At 39.1% G+C, this 17441-nt stretch overlaps 2 protein-coding genes across 4 annotated transcripts in view; both read left to right on the forward strand.

Annotated features, from left to right (window-relative positions):
• The first annotated feature begins 1145 nt into the window (after positions 1–1145).
• Positions 1146–6685, forward strand: si:dkey-204f11.64 (guanine nucleotide-binding protein G(I)/G(S)/G(O) subunit gamma-5). Of its 2 annotated transcripts, none has more exons than XM_032538139.1 (3): positions 1146–1337; positions 5541–5675; positions 5824–6685. In XM_032538139.1, the coding sequence occupies exons 1-2, from the start codon at positions 1245–1247 to the stop codon at positions 5664–5666; spliced, it is 219 nt and encodes a 72-aa protein (XP_032394030.1). In that variant the 5' UTR covers positions 1146–1244; the 3' UTR covers positions 5667–5675; positions 5824–6685. The 2 variants fall into 2 exon arrangements, with proteins under 2 accessions (XP_032394030.1, XP_032394029.1); XM_032538138.1 differs by having other exon boundaries at positions 5541–5669.
• A 725-nt stretch (positions 6686–7410) lies between these two features.
• Positions 7411–17441, forward strand: part of carm1 (coactivator-associated arginine methyltransferase 1) — a gene marked incomplete at its 5' end in the record, with an annotated part of 34190 nt that continues 24159 nt past the window's right edge. For both annotated transcript variants that reach the window (XM_032538116.1, XM_032538117.1), the window contains 3 exon segments: positions 7411–7665; positions 13983–14108; positions 15577–15683. In XM_032538116.1, coding sequence (XP_032394007.1) covers positions 7411–7665; positions 13983–14108; positions 15577–15683 — 488 coding nt within the window.

Consider the following 17441-nt stretch of genomic DNA (forward strand, 5'->3'; position numbering starts at 1 on the left):
ATAGACATTTTTTAAAGGGGTCAAATTTGACCCGAGGACAACAGGGGGGTTAATCGTGTTATGATTCTCTCAGCCTATTGGGTCCCGGCTAGTTTCTATGGAAACTAACAACATATAGGCTAGTAAAAGGTTGTTAGACAAGTCAACATATAGAGGAATATATGGCCTACAGTTAAAGGAAAAGTTAGGAAGCTTTTAATTTTTGTCTCCTTTTTAATTATTTGTTATCTTATTTGTAAATGTTGTCAGTTGTATTTTTCGAAAACCTTGTAGTTTATTTTATCATTAATAAAACAAATGATGATAATTATAGATTAATAAAATACCTGGCACAGAGCTAAATAAAAAATGCATAGTTTTCAGATATAAATATATCATGATATTATCAAATTTTCTACCTGCTGCTACTTTTCTGCAACATTTAAATAACTTGCGAGTGGACACGTTTTAACTATAAAATAACAAAATATTAGTCTAGAAATAGTATTTTTAGACTTTTAAATCTCCAGTAGCCTATTTATGACACTGAGACTAAACTTGACATATTTTCTCATATATTGGAACTGAGTAATGTTTCTGGAACTTATCACATGAGCAACTCTATATTTAGCCCAGGACTAGAAAGACAGAAGAGAATTCATTATGATTTATTGAGATTTATTATGATAGTTTTGGACAATTTATTTCCCGCAGTAACAAACTAGCCAATTAAACATATGCATAGTTTTAAATCCCATCAACTTTGCCTGTTCATTAATTCCTGCTAATAAATAATAATTACTTCCTGCTCATGCACATACAGTTTAAAGTAATTATAAAAATTCGTATCATGATTGTTTAAGTTTTAAAGGATAGGGGTAACCAAAAACTAACGTTCCTAGAACGTTTAACCAACTTTCTTATGCAACCAAAACACAACCAAAACCTAACCTTCAGGGAACGTCCCGCAACCAAAAACGAACGTTCCCAGAAAGTTCTGGAACTAAGAATTGTTAGCTGGGAAGCACTCAACTTCATGTTTTTAAAATAACCATACAGATCATGATATTACATAGAAAACATGAGTTTATAAAATATGATGCATAGTTATGCTATTGTGTGCGTGTGTGTGGGTGGGGCGAGTAAAAGTGAAGTGAATAGGCTTTTTATTTTGAAGGTTTTGACCGGAAGATGTGTTTAATTCCAGACCAGAACCAAAATATGAATCACTACTTGGTCACTTTCGCTGTCATTTGGACCCAGCCATGTCGAACAATAGCGCCGCAAACAGCAGTTTAGTCCTCGCCCAGAAGGCAGTGAAACAGCTTCGTCTCGAGGCCAGTGTCCGTCGGATAAAGGTAGATATGCGAACACACACAACTTCCATTAAACTAGACATCAAAGCTCTCTTGTGCGCGTGACTCCCGCTCTGACCCGCACCGTGAGCTGCAACTAGTTAATTCCTATCCATCACTGTCAATAACACACATTTTTAGCTACCGTCGCACAGTTAGCTAGTCAATATTTTCTTAGAGTTGGCCTACTTTCATCGACTGGGGTAAAACCCTATAGCTTTAAAGTTATAAAAAATGTTATTTTAGGCTATCTTTCTTCCATTTTACACAGTTTTCTTGTGTGGTGGCTACAAACTAGCTTACATGGAAAAAAAAGTCATGTTTTTTTAACCCTTGTGTTGTCTTCTCGGGTCAAAAAGATTAACACTTTTTTTTTTATTTTAACACTACCTTACCACTACTTTTACACTACTTTTTGGAATCCATGGTCAATAACCCTCATTTGTACAGAATTATACCTAATATTTAAGTTAATAAAGCAGAAATTATGAATTATTTTGACTAATACTTAAAATCAGAGGAACGTTTGTTAAGTGGGGGAGTTTGGTCATGATACTGATTTGAAAGCATTTCAATTTTCACCCGAAATTCAATTAAAGTGATTGTATTTGCATAGAGCGTTGCAATTGGCGTGGTAATTTGGTTAAAAAGTGCCATATTTTTTTGATAGACATTTTTAAAAGGGGTCAAATTTGATCCGAGGACAACAGGAGGGTTATGAAAAGGCCAGAGTGTAAGCTACTTGGACGGTGTAGAGCAGTGAGGATGGTAGAGAACAGACTTTTCTCTGCTAGTGCAGCACAGTGATAGCTTTGTTGATTGTGCTGCTGTGTGACTGCTGTGATTGTTAGGTGGCGACTTATTTTAGAACAGAAGTCAGACTAAACGGCAGGACTTAACACTTACTATTTCACAACCCTGTGTGTATGTGTGTCCGTGTGTGTGTGAGTGTGAATACCCCACTAATATTGCCATTTACATAGCCGTGCAAAATACGACTTTTAAAATACGAAGTTTAGCCTAGCCTACCATGGATATATTACGGTAGGACCGCGAAAGACATCGTCCCTCGTTTTATTCCTTCAACCAGCTTATTGAAAGGTTGGTTTAGCGATGTGTGTGCATATCACTTAAAAACTGTTGATATCAAAGTCTGACAATGTTTAGAAGAAGCTGTGTTTCTCCTTGTTATCGGAGCTGCTCCCGTGCAAACTGTTGGCTGGTTAATTTGTGTAACGCAACGCACAGAACTGACCATAACCTGTAGACAGGCAAGAGGCCGTAATTACGGTAAAACCGCCGATTGAGACGCATATTCCGAATGCGCTGCACAAGTCAAAAATACGACTCTAAAACCCGAATAACACCGGATTATCCCACATGTCTTAATCGGAAAATGCTATACTGAGTGTTTTCCAAAGCCTCCGGCTCACCCAGTTGTTGTCGCCCCATGTTGGCTGGGTGCAGCGGCCCGGGTTCGGGTCCGACCTGCGGCACTTTGCTGCGTGTCGTCCCTCATCTCTTTTCCCCTTTCATGTCTATCCACTGTCAGTCGGAATAAGGGCAAAATCCCCCAAAAATAATCTTAAAAAAAGAAGACATAAACCTATAAAATGATATAATTTCATATAAATGAGGTTTCTTGACATAAATACAAAAAAAAGAATTAGTGTAAAACTGATTATACATTGGTTTGCGTGGTGTGTACAGTACAGTATACTGATGGTAGTGTAAAGAAATGAAGAAAGTCGTTTCAAAAGAAGTCAAAAAGTGTCTTAAAAGCGTCTTAAAAGTGTTTAATTTCAGTTTTGACCCAGGAGGACAACACAAGGGTTAATAGTTCACTACTAATCATTGATTCCTCTTTGCCGCTCTGCAAACAAAATGTGACATTTACATTCCTTTTGCATTCTGTTTACATTCAGTTTGAGTCATTTAGACATATATTACTTCATATATATTTAAGCCCTATATCTTAACTTTAATTATTTTGTCATAAAGCTGATTTTGCTCTTACTTGTCTTTCTTTTCATAGTTATATAAAGAGCATTCTTGGAGGCTGCTTGAGGCTGAAGACTTACATTGCCATTGACTACGTCTGTTATTGTTGTGCACATGACAATTAAAGACCCTCGGACCTTGGACTAGTTTCAAGTGGGAGCCTGTCGGGGAGCACTCAGAAGAATTAGATCGCAGAAGAATTTTAACCCAGTCTATAAAGTCTTGGAATTAGTGACAGTCCAAACAGTTTTAAACAACCACCAAGATTTGAAAATTCTGATAACCTATTGTCAAGATGGTAGAATCATATAGGCCAACAATTAAGGTTCAACTGTTACAAATATTTTGGTTATTTAAACAGTCCAATATTCCGATATATCGGCTGGTATATTTAAAAAAAAAAAATCCAGAAACGTGTAACAAAACAGATTTCCTAGCATTATTTGTAGTTATTTATGAGTTCGCACTAAAATATTATGATCATAATTTGTTTTACTGTCACAGAGGAACATTAAAATATATTAAAGTTCTGATAAATAAAATGTATAAAAATACAAACTTAACAAATTAAACTTTTGAACAAAAACACAAAAAAATAAAACAAAATAATCAGTGTTACCAACAAGGACGTTGTAGAGCGCCCTCTGGTGGACAGACTATGCAACGCCAACGCTCATGACATGGTTGACCGTCCGTTTTAATTTTACTTTTTTAATATTCATTTATTAGAATCATTTATAATGATAATTAAATGATGATGAAAACGGACGATGAATGCATATATTTTTCTTTTTTATCAACCAATATATATGCCGATACAGATAGTTCTGGAAATGCCTAATATCGGCCGATAATATCGGCCAACAGATAATATCGGCCTGCCGATATATCAGTCGGGCTCTTGTGGGAGGGAAATGGATATTTAAAGTTCCTGTATAAAACATTAATATAGCAGTAAAAAAATTATGCACGCTATATAAATATATAGTGGAGCATTTGCGTCCTGACTAGAGAAGGAAGTCACACCATGGATGTATAATAATATGCAACTTTACATTATGGTGAAGTCACAGGTTTTAGCTTTCCTTGGCCAGAGCAACATTTTTCAAACATTAAAAGTCCAGGGAATCAAAAACCAGAGATTCATAATCAAACAGGTTTGCAGTTTGACAGTTACAGATGTTTCTTTTACAGTGGGGGCCAATAAGGGAAATTCTTTTTGGGGCCGCAGGGGTATTCCATAGACTAAATCTTAAAGGTCCCATGGCTTGAAAACTTCACTTTATGAGGTTTTTGAACGTTAATATGCGTTCCCCCAGCCTGCCTATGGCCCCCCCCAGTGGCTAGAAATGGTGATAGGTGTAAACCGAGCCCTGTGTATCCTGCTCTGCCTTTTGAGAAAATGAAAGCTCAGATGGGCCAATCTGGAATCTTGCTCCTTATGAGGTCATAAGGGGCAATATTAGGAAGAGGGGCTTGCACTAACATGCACTCGAGCCCCCTCCCTTTGGCGTCTGTATTTGACGGCCTGGGAATGAAAACAGGTCGTTGAAACTGTTGGGGCTACTTTGTCATTTTTATTTATTTTTCATTATTACATGTTCACAATAAAAGAATAATTTAAATCGATACTGGGAGGAAAATTTCACAAAATCAGAGAGGGAACTTTCCAAAATGTATTCCCTTGTTGTAAATATTGGCTTATATTGCATTATCAGGCTCTTAATGTATTAAGACTACAAAAAGTAAGTTCTGGTAGCCGGACGTTAAGCTAAGTTTGGCTGGGATCTAGGCTAAAGTTTTGGGGCTCAATACAGAGAGTAGTATTATCGTGTGTGTGTGTGTGTGTTGTGTGTGTGTGTGTGTGTGTGTGTGTGTGTGTGTGTGTGTGTGTGTGTGTGTGTGTGTGTGTGTGTGTGTGTGTGTGTGTGTGTGTGTGTGTGTGGTGTGTGTGTGTGTTGTGTGTGGTGTGGTGTGTGTGTGGTGTGTGTGTGTGTGTGTGTGTTGTGTGGTGTTTTTTTTTTCTAATTGTTTGATAAAGGTTGGTATTGGGGTGTACAAGAAACATTGGGTCTGGGACGGATATTCAGAGTTGAGAAAGTATTGACCATAATTAGCAATATTTTTGGGGATACTCAGGTATTACAGTGAAACTGTGGCTAGCCTTAGTGCTCCTTCTTTAACCAATTGATGTGTGTGTTACAGGTCTCTCAGGCCGCTGCAGAACTGAAGACCTTCTGTTTGCAAAATGCCCACAAAGACCCTCTCCTCACTGGGGTGCCCTCCAGTGATAACCCATTCAGGCCTCCCAAGTCATGTGTCCTCCTCTGACGTGTGAGTGTAGCTCGCTTGAATTGATCCAATATTTTTAGAGTCTTAAATTTGTCTTTTTCTATTGTACCTCATGCAACTGCTAAACAACGACCCTGCTGTCTTTTGGAGCACAAGACACAACTCTTCAAGCTAAATGTATTTCTTCTCTTTTCAGGGATTTGAAGGAGTGCAAAACACTCAAACAGATGCCTATAATGTGGATTTCTGTCATGTGCCTGCTGCCTCGGAAGATAAAGAAGTCAAGACCCCCCCCCCACACACACACACACACACACAGAAATACATAAATGTATATTTTGATGTTATGCTCTTTCAGGAGCTCTATACTATGTTAGATTTACACAACAGGCCTTAATGCTTATTCTGTTTTGATAACTATATCCGTAAACCATATTTTTGACCCCTGATTTTATAATAGAACTACATTTTTTTTTTTTTACTGGTTGTTATTGTGACAAATATCACGGAGTTGATGACTGAAAAAGCCCTATGACAGTCACAATGGCAGACACCAGATTTCTATCTAATTTATTTCTATTTATGAACGTTGCCCAAAGCAGAAATGAAAACACAACAGAATTGGGTCGGTTTACACCACCTGCATTGACATTTTTTTTCAAAGTAGAAGGCACAGAGACAATTCACACAAATCTAAATGATTTTTTTGAGCAAACATAGCCTACTTTATAAAGCAAAAATAAAGCTTTGGTAGGGAAATGAGGATGGGTAATGCTTATCTTGCTGCTCACATTGTGTTATACATAAAAAATTATCATGTGTTTGTTTTTGTCACCTGTCTGAAGCTGGATCTGGCGTGAATGTTTGCATCTGAGTTTTTCTTTTACAAATAACAATATTTAACTTTTATTTCACTGCAAATTATTTTTTTCTGGTAAATAAGATAAATGTTAGCTTCAAGCGCTTGTTTTCCCAAGATGTCATTATCTGATATCACATGAGCATAGAAGCATACTTATGTTTGAAACATAAATGTGACCTTACTAAAGTACTATTGAGACAATCTTCAGGGTGTCCATGTTCATTGAATAGAATAAAACATGAATATGTTGTCTTACAATCAAAAGCTGAAAAGTGGACAGTTAGGAGTAGATATGACTGAAGAAAATATAGAAAAATAGTCTCTTACCAGAAAACCTAGCTTGCTGTCATATTTGAGTGCACATAATGCAATATAAAGAATCCAACAAGTGTTTTACAATAAATACGTCATGGCAACATGACCTTTTATAGGCCTACAGGATGTCAGGAGTATTTGTTGTTTAAGATGCTACTTAATGTATCATAACACATAACATTACCAATCATTTTGTCATGTTTTGGTTATTTTCTGAGGTTTTTAGTCTTTCAATTATTCAAGTAATTTTACACCAACGTTAGGCCTTTATATGTAGGCTACATATGGTGGATATGGTAAGCTAATAAATATCATTTTTCGACAGGACAGTTAGGTGAGAGGGGGAGAGAGGGGGAAGACATGCAGGATTTCGTAACGGTTCGGATTCGAACCCTAAACCTCTGAGTCGTGGCATGGGCCTCGAAGCGTATGTGCGCCCGCTCTTCCACTGATCCAACCAGGTCACATTTTACCGGTAATATATATATATTTTTTTCTTTATTTTTTCTTCTTCATTTTACCGGTAATAATTATTTGTGGTGCTGACAATATGTCAAAAGTGACGTATGCCACCTGTATTTGCGCAATACCCACGTTGACCACCAGGTGGCGCTGTTGGATTGGCTCGTCGCCGCGTTGATGCCAAGCCTGCCTCCAGTAGAGAGCGGTGCGTGGTTGGATGTGAGCGCCACCGACCTGTCTCTACTTCCAGATCGAAGATGGCGGTCTCGGTGTTTCCCGGCGTGCGGCTCCTCTCCATTGGAGACGCTAATGGAGACATACAGCGACATTCAGAGCAGCAGCCATTGCGGTTAGAAGTCAAAAGCACCCAGGATGCTGCCCTCATCAATCTCTCCAATGGTGAGTTGACCTTTTCTATAGCTGTTTGGCCTGCCTTAACTGCCAGTGCTAATGCTATACAGTGCTAATGCTTATACAGCTAATCTTACCATTGGTAGCTAGCTTTAGCCACTGAGAAGCTAACCCATCTTGGGAGACCACGTCGCCTCCCACTACTTATCACGAGGGAGCCCTTAAAACTACTGAGGCTTAAACCTCATCCTCCCAGCTCCTGCACAAGTCCTCAGCTTTGTAAACCTCGACAAAAATATAACGCATGCACCGACCGTAACATTAGCTGAGTTTGCTAGTGACTTCCGTAAGCAGGGCAGCTAACGTTAAGTTGTGAGAGTTTAATGCTAGTTAAACAAAGCCCGGGTTCAGCAATGTTGTGCTAACGAGCCCCAGAACATCTCGAATTGAACGTATTTTCCAGTTTACTAACGTTTATTTTGTCACATAATAAAAAATAATAATTTTAGCTTATTCTGGAATGTTCCAAATAGACTGGTAATGTTAATGTTGCAGTTTTAGCTTGTGAGTTAGCTTGTCTGGACCGGAGGGCATCACTCCTCCTGACCGCCGTGCACCACGGTGCAGGAGGCTGCCACTGCTTTAGCGCTACAATTAGCCAGTAGCCCGTTTCGAAGCCCAATACAGCGGGGAAACACATACACTTATAAAGCTTTTACTTTGTATGTTTTCAAAGCGGTCTTGGCGTTTTAGCTGGCGTAGCGAGACCGGGCCCTCATTACTTATGCATTCATCTTTGTTCTCATTGGGACAATAGCCTGGTGCCCGCCGCCTACTTCCCTCCTGTATGGAGGCAGCATCAGAGACGCCTCACTCCTCCGCGGCTTTTCTTATTCAATGGGATGTCCCGCTGAAAAGGAACAGCTGCGCAGGCCTCCTCCTCTGCGGTGATGCTCAAGTTAAAGATAGATAGATAGCCTTTATTATTAGACTCATGGTCCATAAAACAACAACAACAACCAAAAAAGAAACAGATACACAAGACAGCCACCAATTAAACAAGACAGCTAAACCCGTAATCCCATAAGGGTGACTGGTATCGCAAAGCACTGAACCTCGGTTCAGTGCTCAACCTCAGTTACAAGAAGAATTCAGGTGACCAATACATTTATACATCAGATACCTCATTAAAGCAGATAATGTATTAACTCCTGCTTGACAGAACAATTCACTTGCATTACACCCCTTTGGTTTTCTCAGTAGAATGCGCAAGCAATCATTATAAGCGACCCGCAGCTTATTGAAGCTCGCCTTTTTGAACTTGACCCACAAGGGGGCAGTGTAAAAAGCAGTACAATATGCTTTAACCCTCGTGTTGTCCTCGGGTCAAATTTGACCCATTTTCAGTTTTTTCATCCCAAAAAATAAGCTGCAAATGTCAACATTATAAATATCAAATAACTTTAGAAAAAGCATTAAAAAAAAGCACCCACTACATTGAAAAAGTGACAAATGTCAAAAAAAGCGATAACCTTTTTTCATGGTTGACGGGAAGACAACACAAGGGTTAAAGAGGTTTATCATGCCAGCATTAGAACACCAAAGAACTTTCCGTGTAGCATGTTATATAACATGCAACTCTGCCTATACATGTCCTCATCATTTGACATTTGATCTGTTAAGATGTAATCCAAATACTTACTTTACAACCAGCAGGTAGCACTTGCCCGGCCAGATGGAAAAATAAGGTCCTTATCCTCTTTCACTCTGCAGATCATAACCAAACTCTTTTTGGCATCATATTTCACAAATTTAACACCTTAATCGGAACATACTTTCAACAACTCCTTAATCCGCGCACTGCTAGGAGAGACAACAGCCAAGTCATCAGCATACATGAGATGGTTCACTAGCATGTTGCCAATCATACATCCTGTCTTACACTGTCTTAGTTGGTCAGACAGGTTATCCATGTAAATATTAAAGAGGGCTGGTGGTCGTATCTCTCCCCCCCCACGGACGCCATTATAAAAAGAAAAGCCCACTGACATACATTATAGACCTGTGAGCAACTCCGCATCAAGTTAGGTTGGTACTGAGAGAATCACCCCCACAAACGTCTTGTAACAAACATTAAATTATTAAGGGAAGGGCCCTAGAAAAAGAAAAAAAGCTTTATGATACAAAAGGAAAAAGATTGCAGAAGATAGCCTTTATTAATGCAGTGTATAAAGTCTATCCATGCATCCTGCATATCCATCAGGCCATTTCTTTAAACCACATCCAAGAGTGAATTTTCAGGAATTAGACAAGGTTGCTGGAAAGTGTCATTTAGTATGCCACTAAAAAAGATTAGATAAGATCAACCCCTAGCAGGGAAAATTGAAATTTATATTGATATTAAGATGAACTGTCTGCCTTTTAGGCTAGGATGTTCTGTGGTAATGGAGTTCAAAATTCCCTGTGTGCTAAATATAAATTAATTAAAATCCAGCCGTTCAGTTTTCATAATACAGAGTCCTAGCTTTAAAAACATCAAGTAGCTATAAAAAGACCATAAGTAATGGCACACAACTTGTGATTTGGGTTGAAGTGGATCTGATTTTAGTGAGTAATATGATAAGAAATTAACATTAAAATCACCCCACTAAAACCCTTTAAAATATAGACTGTAGCTATTCCCAGAGACATGGCGGTAGGGCTACTCAGTTATGGGGAAAGAAATCATAATTGGTTATTTTTGGTCATTATTGAAATCCCGATTATTTAACATGATTACTCGTTGACTTTTGGGAAGACGTTGCATTTATGGAACTTAAAGACAGTTTAACAAATCAACAGGGAAAACACCTTGAACTGTGAAAGTTTCCGTCATTCTGTTCCTGTTTTGAACTCCCCGTTCAGAACACAAGACGAACCAAGTGTTCCCCTGCGAAACGTAACCGGCAAAATAATCCTTTTTCTCGACTACGGTGTTTACAATTTGTTACTGTAAATGGAGCTTTGAGAAACACAGAATAGATATTATCAACACAGCAACATTGCCCAAAACGACCAATGTTGTTGGTTTATATATGACTCATGTGTAAATTGATCTTTAGTTTAGTTAGGTTGTTAAATTCTTCTAACATTTTGTCATTGTCATTTTGCATTTTGTGTGAGTGGGAATGAAGGGGTATCATGACAATAAAGCACTAGGAAGGAGTGTCATGATAAAAAAAAAAAAAAAATCAGTGCTCCAATCACACACAAATGCATAGACATTTATTGATCCTTTAGGAAATTTATCTTGCATCATACAACTCAGCAGGCAGACAGACAACAACAATACATAACACCAAATATCTACATTATAAAACAGTAAAGATGCTACAGCTCCTGCGTCTTACACTCTGGTCATGTTCAGACCAAATTATAATCAATAAAGCACAAATCTACAGCTGTTTATTCAGACTAATGTAAGCTGTCACTCTGTTGCTGTGTCCTGTCCAATCACGTTTGTGTATATTGCTGATGTAGAGGGGCAGAACCAACCATACCGTGTGTGTGTGTGTGTGTGTGTGTGTGTGTGTGTGTGTGTGTGTGTGTGTGTGTGTGTGTGTGTGTGTGTGTGTGTGTGTGTGTGTGTGTGTGTGTGTGTGTGTGTGTGTGTGTGTGTGTGTGTGTGTGTGTGTGTGTGTGTGTGTGTGAGATGCTGAGACAGCAAAAAAAGCAGTAAGGAGGAAGCGACTTCGTAACAAATGAGTGAAGTTGATCTTCCCCAAACATGACAGCTGCACTAACTCATTTGGTCCTGGTTCACTGCATTGCAGAAGTGAGTGATGGTGTTTTCATAAGAACTGAATCTGGGAAGAGACAATCCTGCATCGTCATCAAAAGGGGAAATCCACTGATTTTACACATATAGCTCGGTTACACTGTCACTAGAGATGGGGATTGTTCTAATAATATTCAATCCTGGTACCGAGAGGTCAACCAATATGGGATTTTCTCTGGCCCATTGTTAGAAATCAGGGTCAGCCGCTGCCCATTTATTTTGCCCGATGTGCTTGTTTTTAAACCTCTATTTGAAAGATTAAAATGTAACACTAATGATTTCTTAATATACACATTTTTCTACAAACATGTATTGAACACTTCACCAGTCTGCACTTATATACTTACGTTAAAAATGAATAATGTAAAACATATTGTAAGGCATATATAAAAGCACCCAATGAGCATCATGTCATGGGAGCTTTAATTAAAAAAGGCAAGACATTTTTTCTTTTTTTGCTGTGGTATCAAAAGAAGCATGGGATATTGTTTGTCTTTATACTAGTATTGTATCAAAGTTCAAAATAAGTCACCTGCCAGTAGTCCTGGATCACCTGTGTCTCAGGTGTCAACAGTGGAAGGGGTTGATTTTTCGCAGGGGAGCTGAGGCGCGTGGCTCTCTTAATCTAAAGTGCCGCTCTTAATCCCTTAATAGGTGCTGGATTAGCTCAGGCAGCTTTATGAGCCGCATCGGGCCCGCTGCAGGACCAGGTGGAACTCCTGCCTGGAGAAGTGTTAGCATGGGGGGGGGGTCGGTTAGGCTATAACTTTTGTGAGACTGTCAGTCAAAAATGGCTTCTTTCCACTTTTATTTTCTTTGTTGCTATTGTTTAAAATTAGAATCTTAAGTATTCAATGATAGAAAAAGATGACTCCAATAATATTAGGCCTACCTCACCAAGCGTTCTTACGAAAAAAATATTTAAAAGAAAACCAAATTTTGACATCCAACATTGTTTTCTAATTTGTTCTGAAGTAAGAACTGAATCTAGTACACACTCCAGAGAACACTCATGAACATTTAAGGGGGGGGGGCAAAGTGGAGGCTCTTTTAGGCCATTTTAGGCCTTTTTTTTGGATAGCACAGCTTAGACATGAAAGGGGAGAAAGAGGGGGAAATGACATGCAGCAAAGGGCCGCATGTCGGAGTCAAACCTGCTGCACCTATGATGAGGAGTAAGTCTCTATGTATGGGAACCCGCTCTACCAGGAGAACTAACCAGGCGCCCAACTTCTTTTCTTCTTTTAAATGAAACTATATATACGTGGGCAGTTTTTAAAGATCTATGTTTGCAGTGAGAACCGGTGGGCTTGACAGTGAGGGGTACGTAGGTATGTAATTGGGTAGAGAAGTGTGGAAGTATTGAGAGACGGACAAACACACTGTTGGTTTTTGACTTTTTATGTGATTTGTTTGATGACAATAAGAAACATTCAGAAGAAGGCCAGCTGTATCCTTTAGCCCTGAAGTCATTCAGCCCTGGAACTGGAACACTGATATCAGTGTGTGTGGATTTTATGTTTTCTTTCATAAGATATTTAAAATAGAAATATCTTAAGGTTTAGTGGTTGCATATTGATCTGTCAATTCCTGTAATTTTTCAAGCTCTTAAAATATCCCTCCACATAATGTGAGTGGCGCAGTTGAAGAGGCTGAAGCTGCGTTTTATCTAGCTCTCCCACACAGAAGTGTGTTGAATCTGAAATTGAAAAGTCAGGCTGAACATTTGCCTTGCAGCAAGAAAACCCTCTCGTCTGCTGTCGCAAGGTACATTGTTAAAACTGAAAATGCACATTTTCAAAATGAGTCGTGACTCAAAAAGTCAGCCATGTACAGCTCGTCTTCATCGCTTTGTATTACCAAGTCAGTCAAATGTTAAAACCCTAACCTCATCAGATTCCAAAATGTATCAATAAAGTTTAAGCAGTTGTTAGCACCAGGGACGTAACGCTATGAAAATGTATCCTCAAGGTTATAGTGGCCAAAATGATTACGGTTTTTGGTATTATCGCAGTATTTTTGAAAGGGTGTTCAGAAAGCACTTATAGGCCTAAGCTGAAATAGTTTAAAGTGTAACAGTGTTATTATTTTACAAAAATATAGGCAGAACCCTATCAAAAGTGCAACTTTTAACATCAGGGGAAGATGGGTTTAGCATGTAAACGGCTTATTTGTCAGGAATATTTTTAGTAGTGCCGATTTTAAATTCTACAAATCCCAAAATTCAACCTAAGACGTGAATAACAACATGGAAACAAATCAAAGAAACACCACTAATTATATACTTGTTTTCTTCCTCATCAGAATTAAAATGTAAAACTGTACACATGAACACTTTAAAGTAACCCTTAAACAAATAAGACACAAGATGGCATAAATGGCAACTATGAATAAATTACAAAAATAACTACAAACACACGGTTTCCACATCGTGATAATATTTTAAATGAAAACGATAATTGTTGCGTCCAAAGTTGGCACACCGCTTTTTTTAATTTTAAAATCCAGTACCTGTATGTCTCATGCTGTCCTAACTTTTTCTTTCCAGGAGAGGAGGCGAGTGTGTTCAAGTGTTCTGTTTCCAGGGAGACGGAGTGCAGCCGCGTGGGGAAGCAGTCATTCATCATCACGCTGGGCTGCAACAGCGTCCTGCTGCAGTTCTCCTCACCTGCAGGTACACACACACACCCCCAGTAAAATGAGGCTGATACATGGCTGTGCGTAACGATGTAATAACACAGTTCATTTGTGTAACACGTATCAAAACCAGCGTTACAAAGTGCTTTACAATGGACACCCAAAGCGACAATAAAATACACAATAATGTAAGAAAATCCAGGCAAGCGTAAGAGAAATTAACTTAAAAACAACGGATGAATACACTGTTGCTTTCCTCCCAAATGCAATGCAATGTGATAGTTATGTATGCAAATAAATGCGTGCCAAGTGGGGGCATAAATAATAAAAATGAAATCCGTCTCAATTTCACACAATTCACTGACGAGTGAGCGGAGACCCTGGTCATCAGTTAGGGCTGTAACGATACACCAAACCCAGGGTCTGGTTTGGATCTCGACTGTTGACCTATTTGTTGTTGTTGTTTTTTTCTGCCACTTGTCATGAATTACATCCAACTTTGCAACACAGTTATACGACAGCTTATTTATTGATATTGATTGATTTCAATGTCGATTGATCAAACACCGAAGATTCTTTTGTACCTTAAAATAATGTTTCCAAAATTGTTTCAGTGGTTCATTAACTCATTAGAATGAGAAATAAGAAAAATGGTAACAGTTATGGACAATTCCGCTCCCAGCCTGTAGGGGTAACAAAGAGGAAAACGGCTTTGGTGCCTACAGTAAAGATGCTGGTTGACAAGTAGCTAATGCTAACGTAATTCTGGGTGGGTAACGTAAGATTACGACACCGTTCTCAGTCTCTCCTTCCTACACCGGCCCCCGCACCCGGTCCCTTCTCCCCTTTCTACCTGCCTTAGCACACGGGGAGGGGAGGGGCTGCTCCTCTGCTCCTCCCAAAACAGATTCAGATAGAGGTGACTGTCGACCATAGGAGAGAAATACCTTGCTGTCTTTTCTACAGAAAGTCACATTTGTTGCTAGTCGCTTTTGTGAAAAAATGTCGCACAGGGGGGTTTGTAAAAAGTCGCTAAATCTAGGGACAAAGTGGCTAAGTTGGCAACACAGACGCTGTGTGCACAGAGGGGAGGGGCTGTGTGTGTGTAGAGTGACAGAGAGACGGAAGAGAGCAGGGAAAGGAAATGCAGCTGAACGAATGCCTGTTTTAAATAGCCTTAAAAAAATATTAACAAAACGCAGCGTGTGGTGGCTGGTGTTGATTTTGTGTTGAACACTGATGTTGGTGACAATATTTGGTTTATTGTAAACGTGCCTGAATAATCCCATTTATAGTGGGATGAATGTTGTAAATGACCAGACACGAAAATAGAAGTGAAATAAATTATTATTATTTATGCACATACAAGTTCAAGCATGAACTTAGAACATGAAACGTGACTGTCTTAATCCGTGGGACTTCACTGCATTGCCGTGTAACATGAGTGTCCAGTGTAAACTATGACCTGTAATTGTTCATGTTTGTGTGTTTATGTTCCGCCTCAGACTTTCAGTCCTTTTATAACCTCCTGAAGAACAGTCGCGGACATGTCAGCGAGCCCTCGGTCTTCAGTGACAGAACAGAGGACTCCTCTGCTGTACAGTACTTCCAGGTGAGAGGCTCTCAACAAAGGTGTGGACTACAGGCTCTCTCATGCACCCCACTGCTTTATTCTGTCATTTGACGGCAAGCACAGACCAGTTGTCCCGTGATAATTAACCCCACGCTAGTCTTGCATTGGCAGACCTTCCTCCAGAGTGCTGCACAGGAGGATCTGGCTCGCCACACAGCGTCCCTGGATGGGAGAAAAACATTCTCTGGTGTATTTGCATTTCCTTAAACCAATCACAATCGTCATGGGCGCCATGGTGCAGCTGCAAATTAGCCTCTGGAATTAACACATTTTGGTGGAACGTGCATACATTCAAATTAGGGCTTATAATATATATATATATATATATATATATATATATATATATATATATATATATATATATATATATATATCGCGAAAAGGCTGATGTCTTTTGTGCAAGAAAATATCGATAGAAAACTTTAAACGGTGCCTTTTTTATATTCAATTTGTCCATGAAAAAAGGAAAATTCTTTCCTGTAATTGTTTAAATTCAGCAAACAATTTGTGATTTGATAACAATACTGAAAGCATCTGTAATGCAGGACAGAGTATATTTTAATATTGTTATGCATTTCGGTTTCATTATTAATTTTTAAGTACATTTCCATTTCTGTAATTGTGCCAGTGTTAGCCGCGGGCTAATTTTCAACTGTAGTCCTTGGATGGGAGTGAGTAATATCGTTATTGCATATTTTCCTCATATCATGCAGCCCTAGTAAAAGTTGTTTAGTGTGCTATGAAAACTCCGATTGGACAGATAGTCTAGCTAGCTGTCTGGATTTACCCTGCAGAGATCTGAGGACCAGGTAACCATAGTCCTCAGATTGGACAGAGTCTAGTAGCAGTCTGGATTACCCTGCAGAGATCTGAGGACCAGGTAACCATAGTCCTCAGATAGGACAGATAGTCTACCTAGCTGTCTGGATTTACCCTGCAGAGATCTGAGGACCAGGTAACCATAGTCCTCATAGATCCACCGGAGGTTAGAACACCAACACAGAGACAGAGGAAGGTGAGGGACATCCGGCCAAAATTAGTGAAATCAGTCGGATTTTTCTGCGGCAACGGAGCAATCCCGATAGTGGAACGTCATGGATATAGACTAACCACACGCTGGCTTTGTTCTTAGTTTATAGTGTCACAATAGTCATTAGGAATATTATTAACATTTTATTATATAAAGCGTCCATTATTCAGTTCCATGACATATCCAACTTCCAAGTCTAGCTGAAATAAAATTCTTGCACATAAAAAATCTGCTCTGTCAAATGACATGTCCTGTGTTTTCATTTGAAGGATAAAAATGTGTACACTGAAGGAAGACTTGTATGTTAGTCCCATAAAGATGTTCCCTGTCTGTCCCTGCAGTACAATGTCAAAGTGTCCTTGAGTTGCCAGTGTGTGTGTGTGTGTTTATCTGATGAGCAGGTGGCAGCGTGTACGGTAGTCTCAGCCACAGTGTATGAATTGTTAAAACGGACCATTTACATACCAGTGGTAAAGCTGCTGTCAGCAACACAAAGAGAGCCTCTAGACTTTGACGCATGTAACACACATGTAAATGTGAATGCAAATGGACTGCTTTAACATATTCACACACTTTCATACGTACAAGGTGCAACCTGCTCATCAGATCAGTGTTTTACCCAAGGACACTTGGAACTGCCTTAATTTAAATTTTTAATTTTAATCTGTTTATTGATCCCCAATGGGGAAATTACAATTTACACTCTG

The sequence above is a fragment of the Etheostoma spectabile genome, chromosome 15 (assembly GCF_008692095.1).
Source record: "Etheostoma spectabile isolate EspeVRDwgs_2016 chromosome 15, UIUC_Espe_1.0, whole genome shotgun sequence".
NCBI lineage: Eukaryota > Metazoa > Chordata > Actinopteri > Perciformes > Percidae > Etheostoma > Etheostoma spectabile.

Bases quoted from the DNA above. Each gene is read 5' to 3' on its own strand.
- si:dkey-204f11.64 (XM_032538139.1), top strand. From the start codon at position 1,245: ATGTCGAACAATAGCGCCGCAAACAGCAGTTTAGTCCTCGCCCAGAAG. The intron at 1,338-5,540 runs GTAGATATGCGA...TGTGTGTTACAG, and splicing joins CCAGTGTCCGTCGGATAAAG to GTCTCTCAGGCCGCTGCAGA.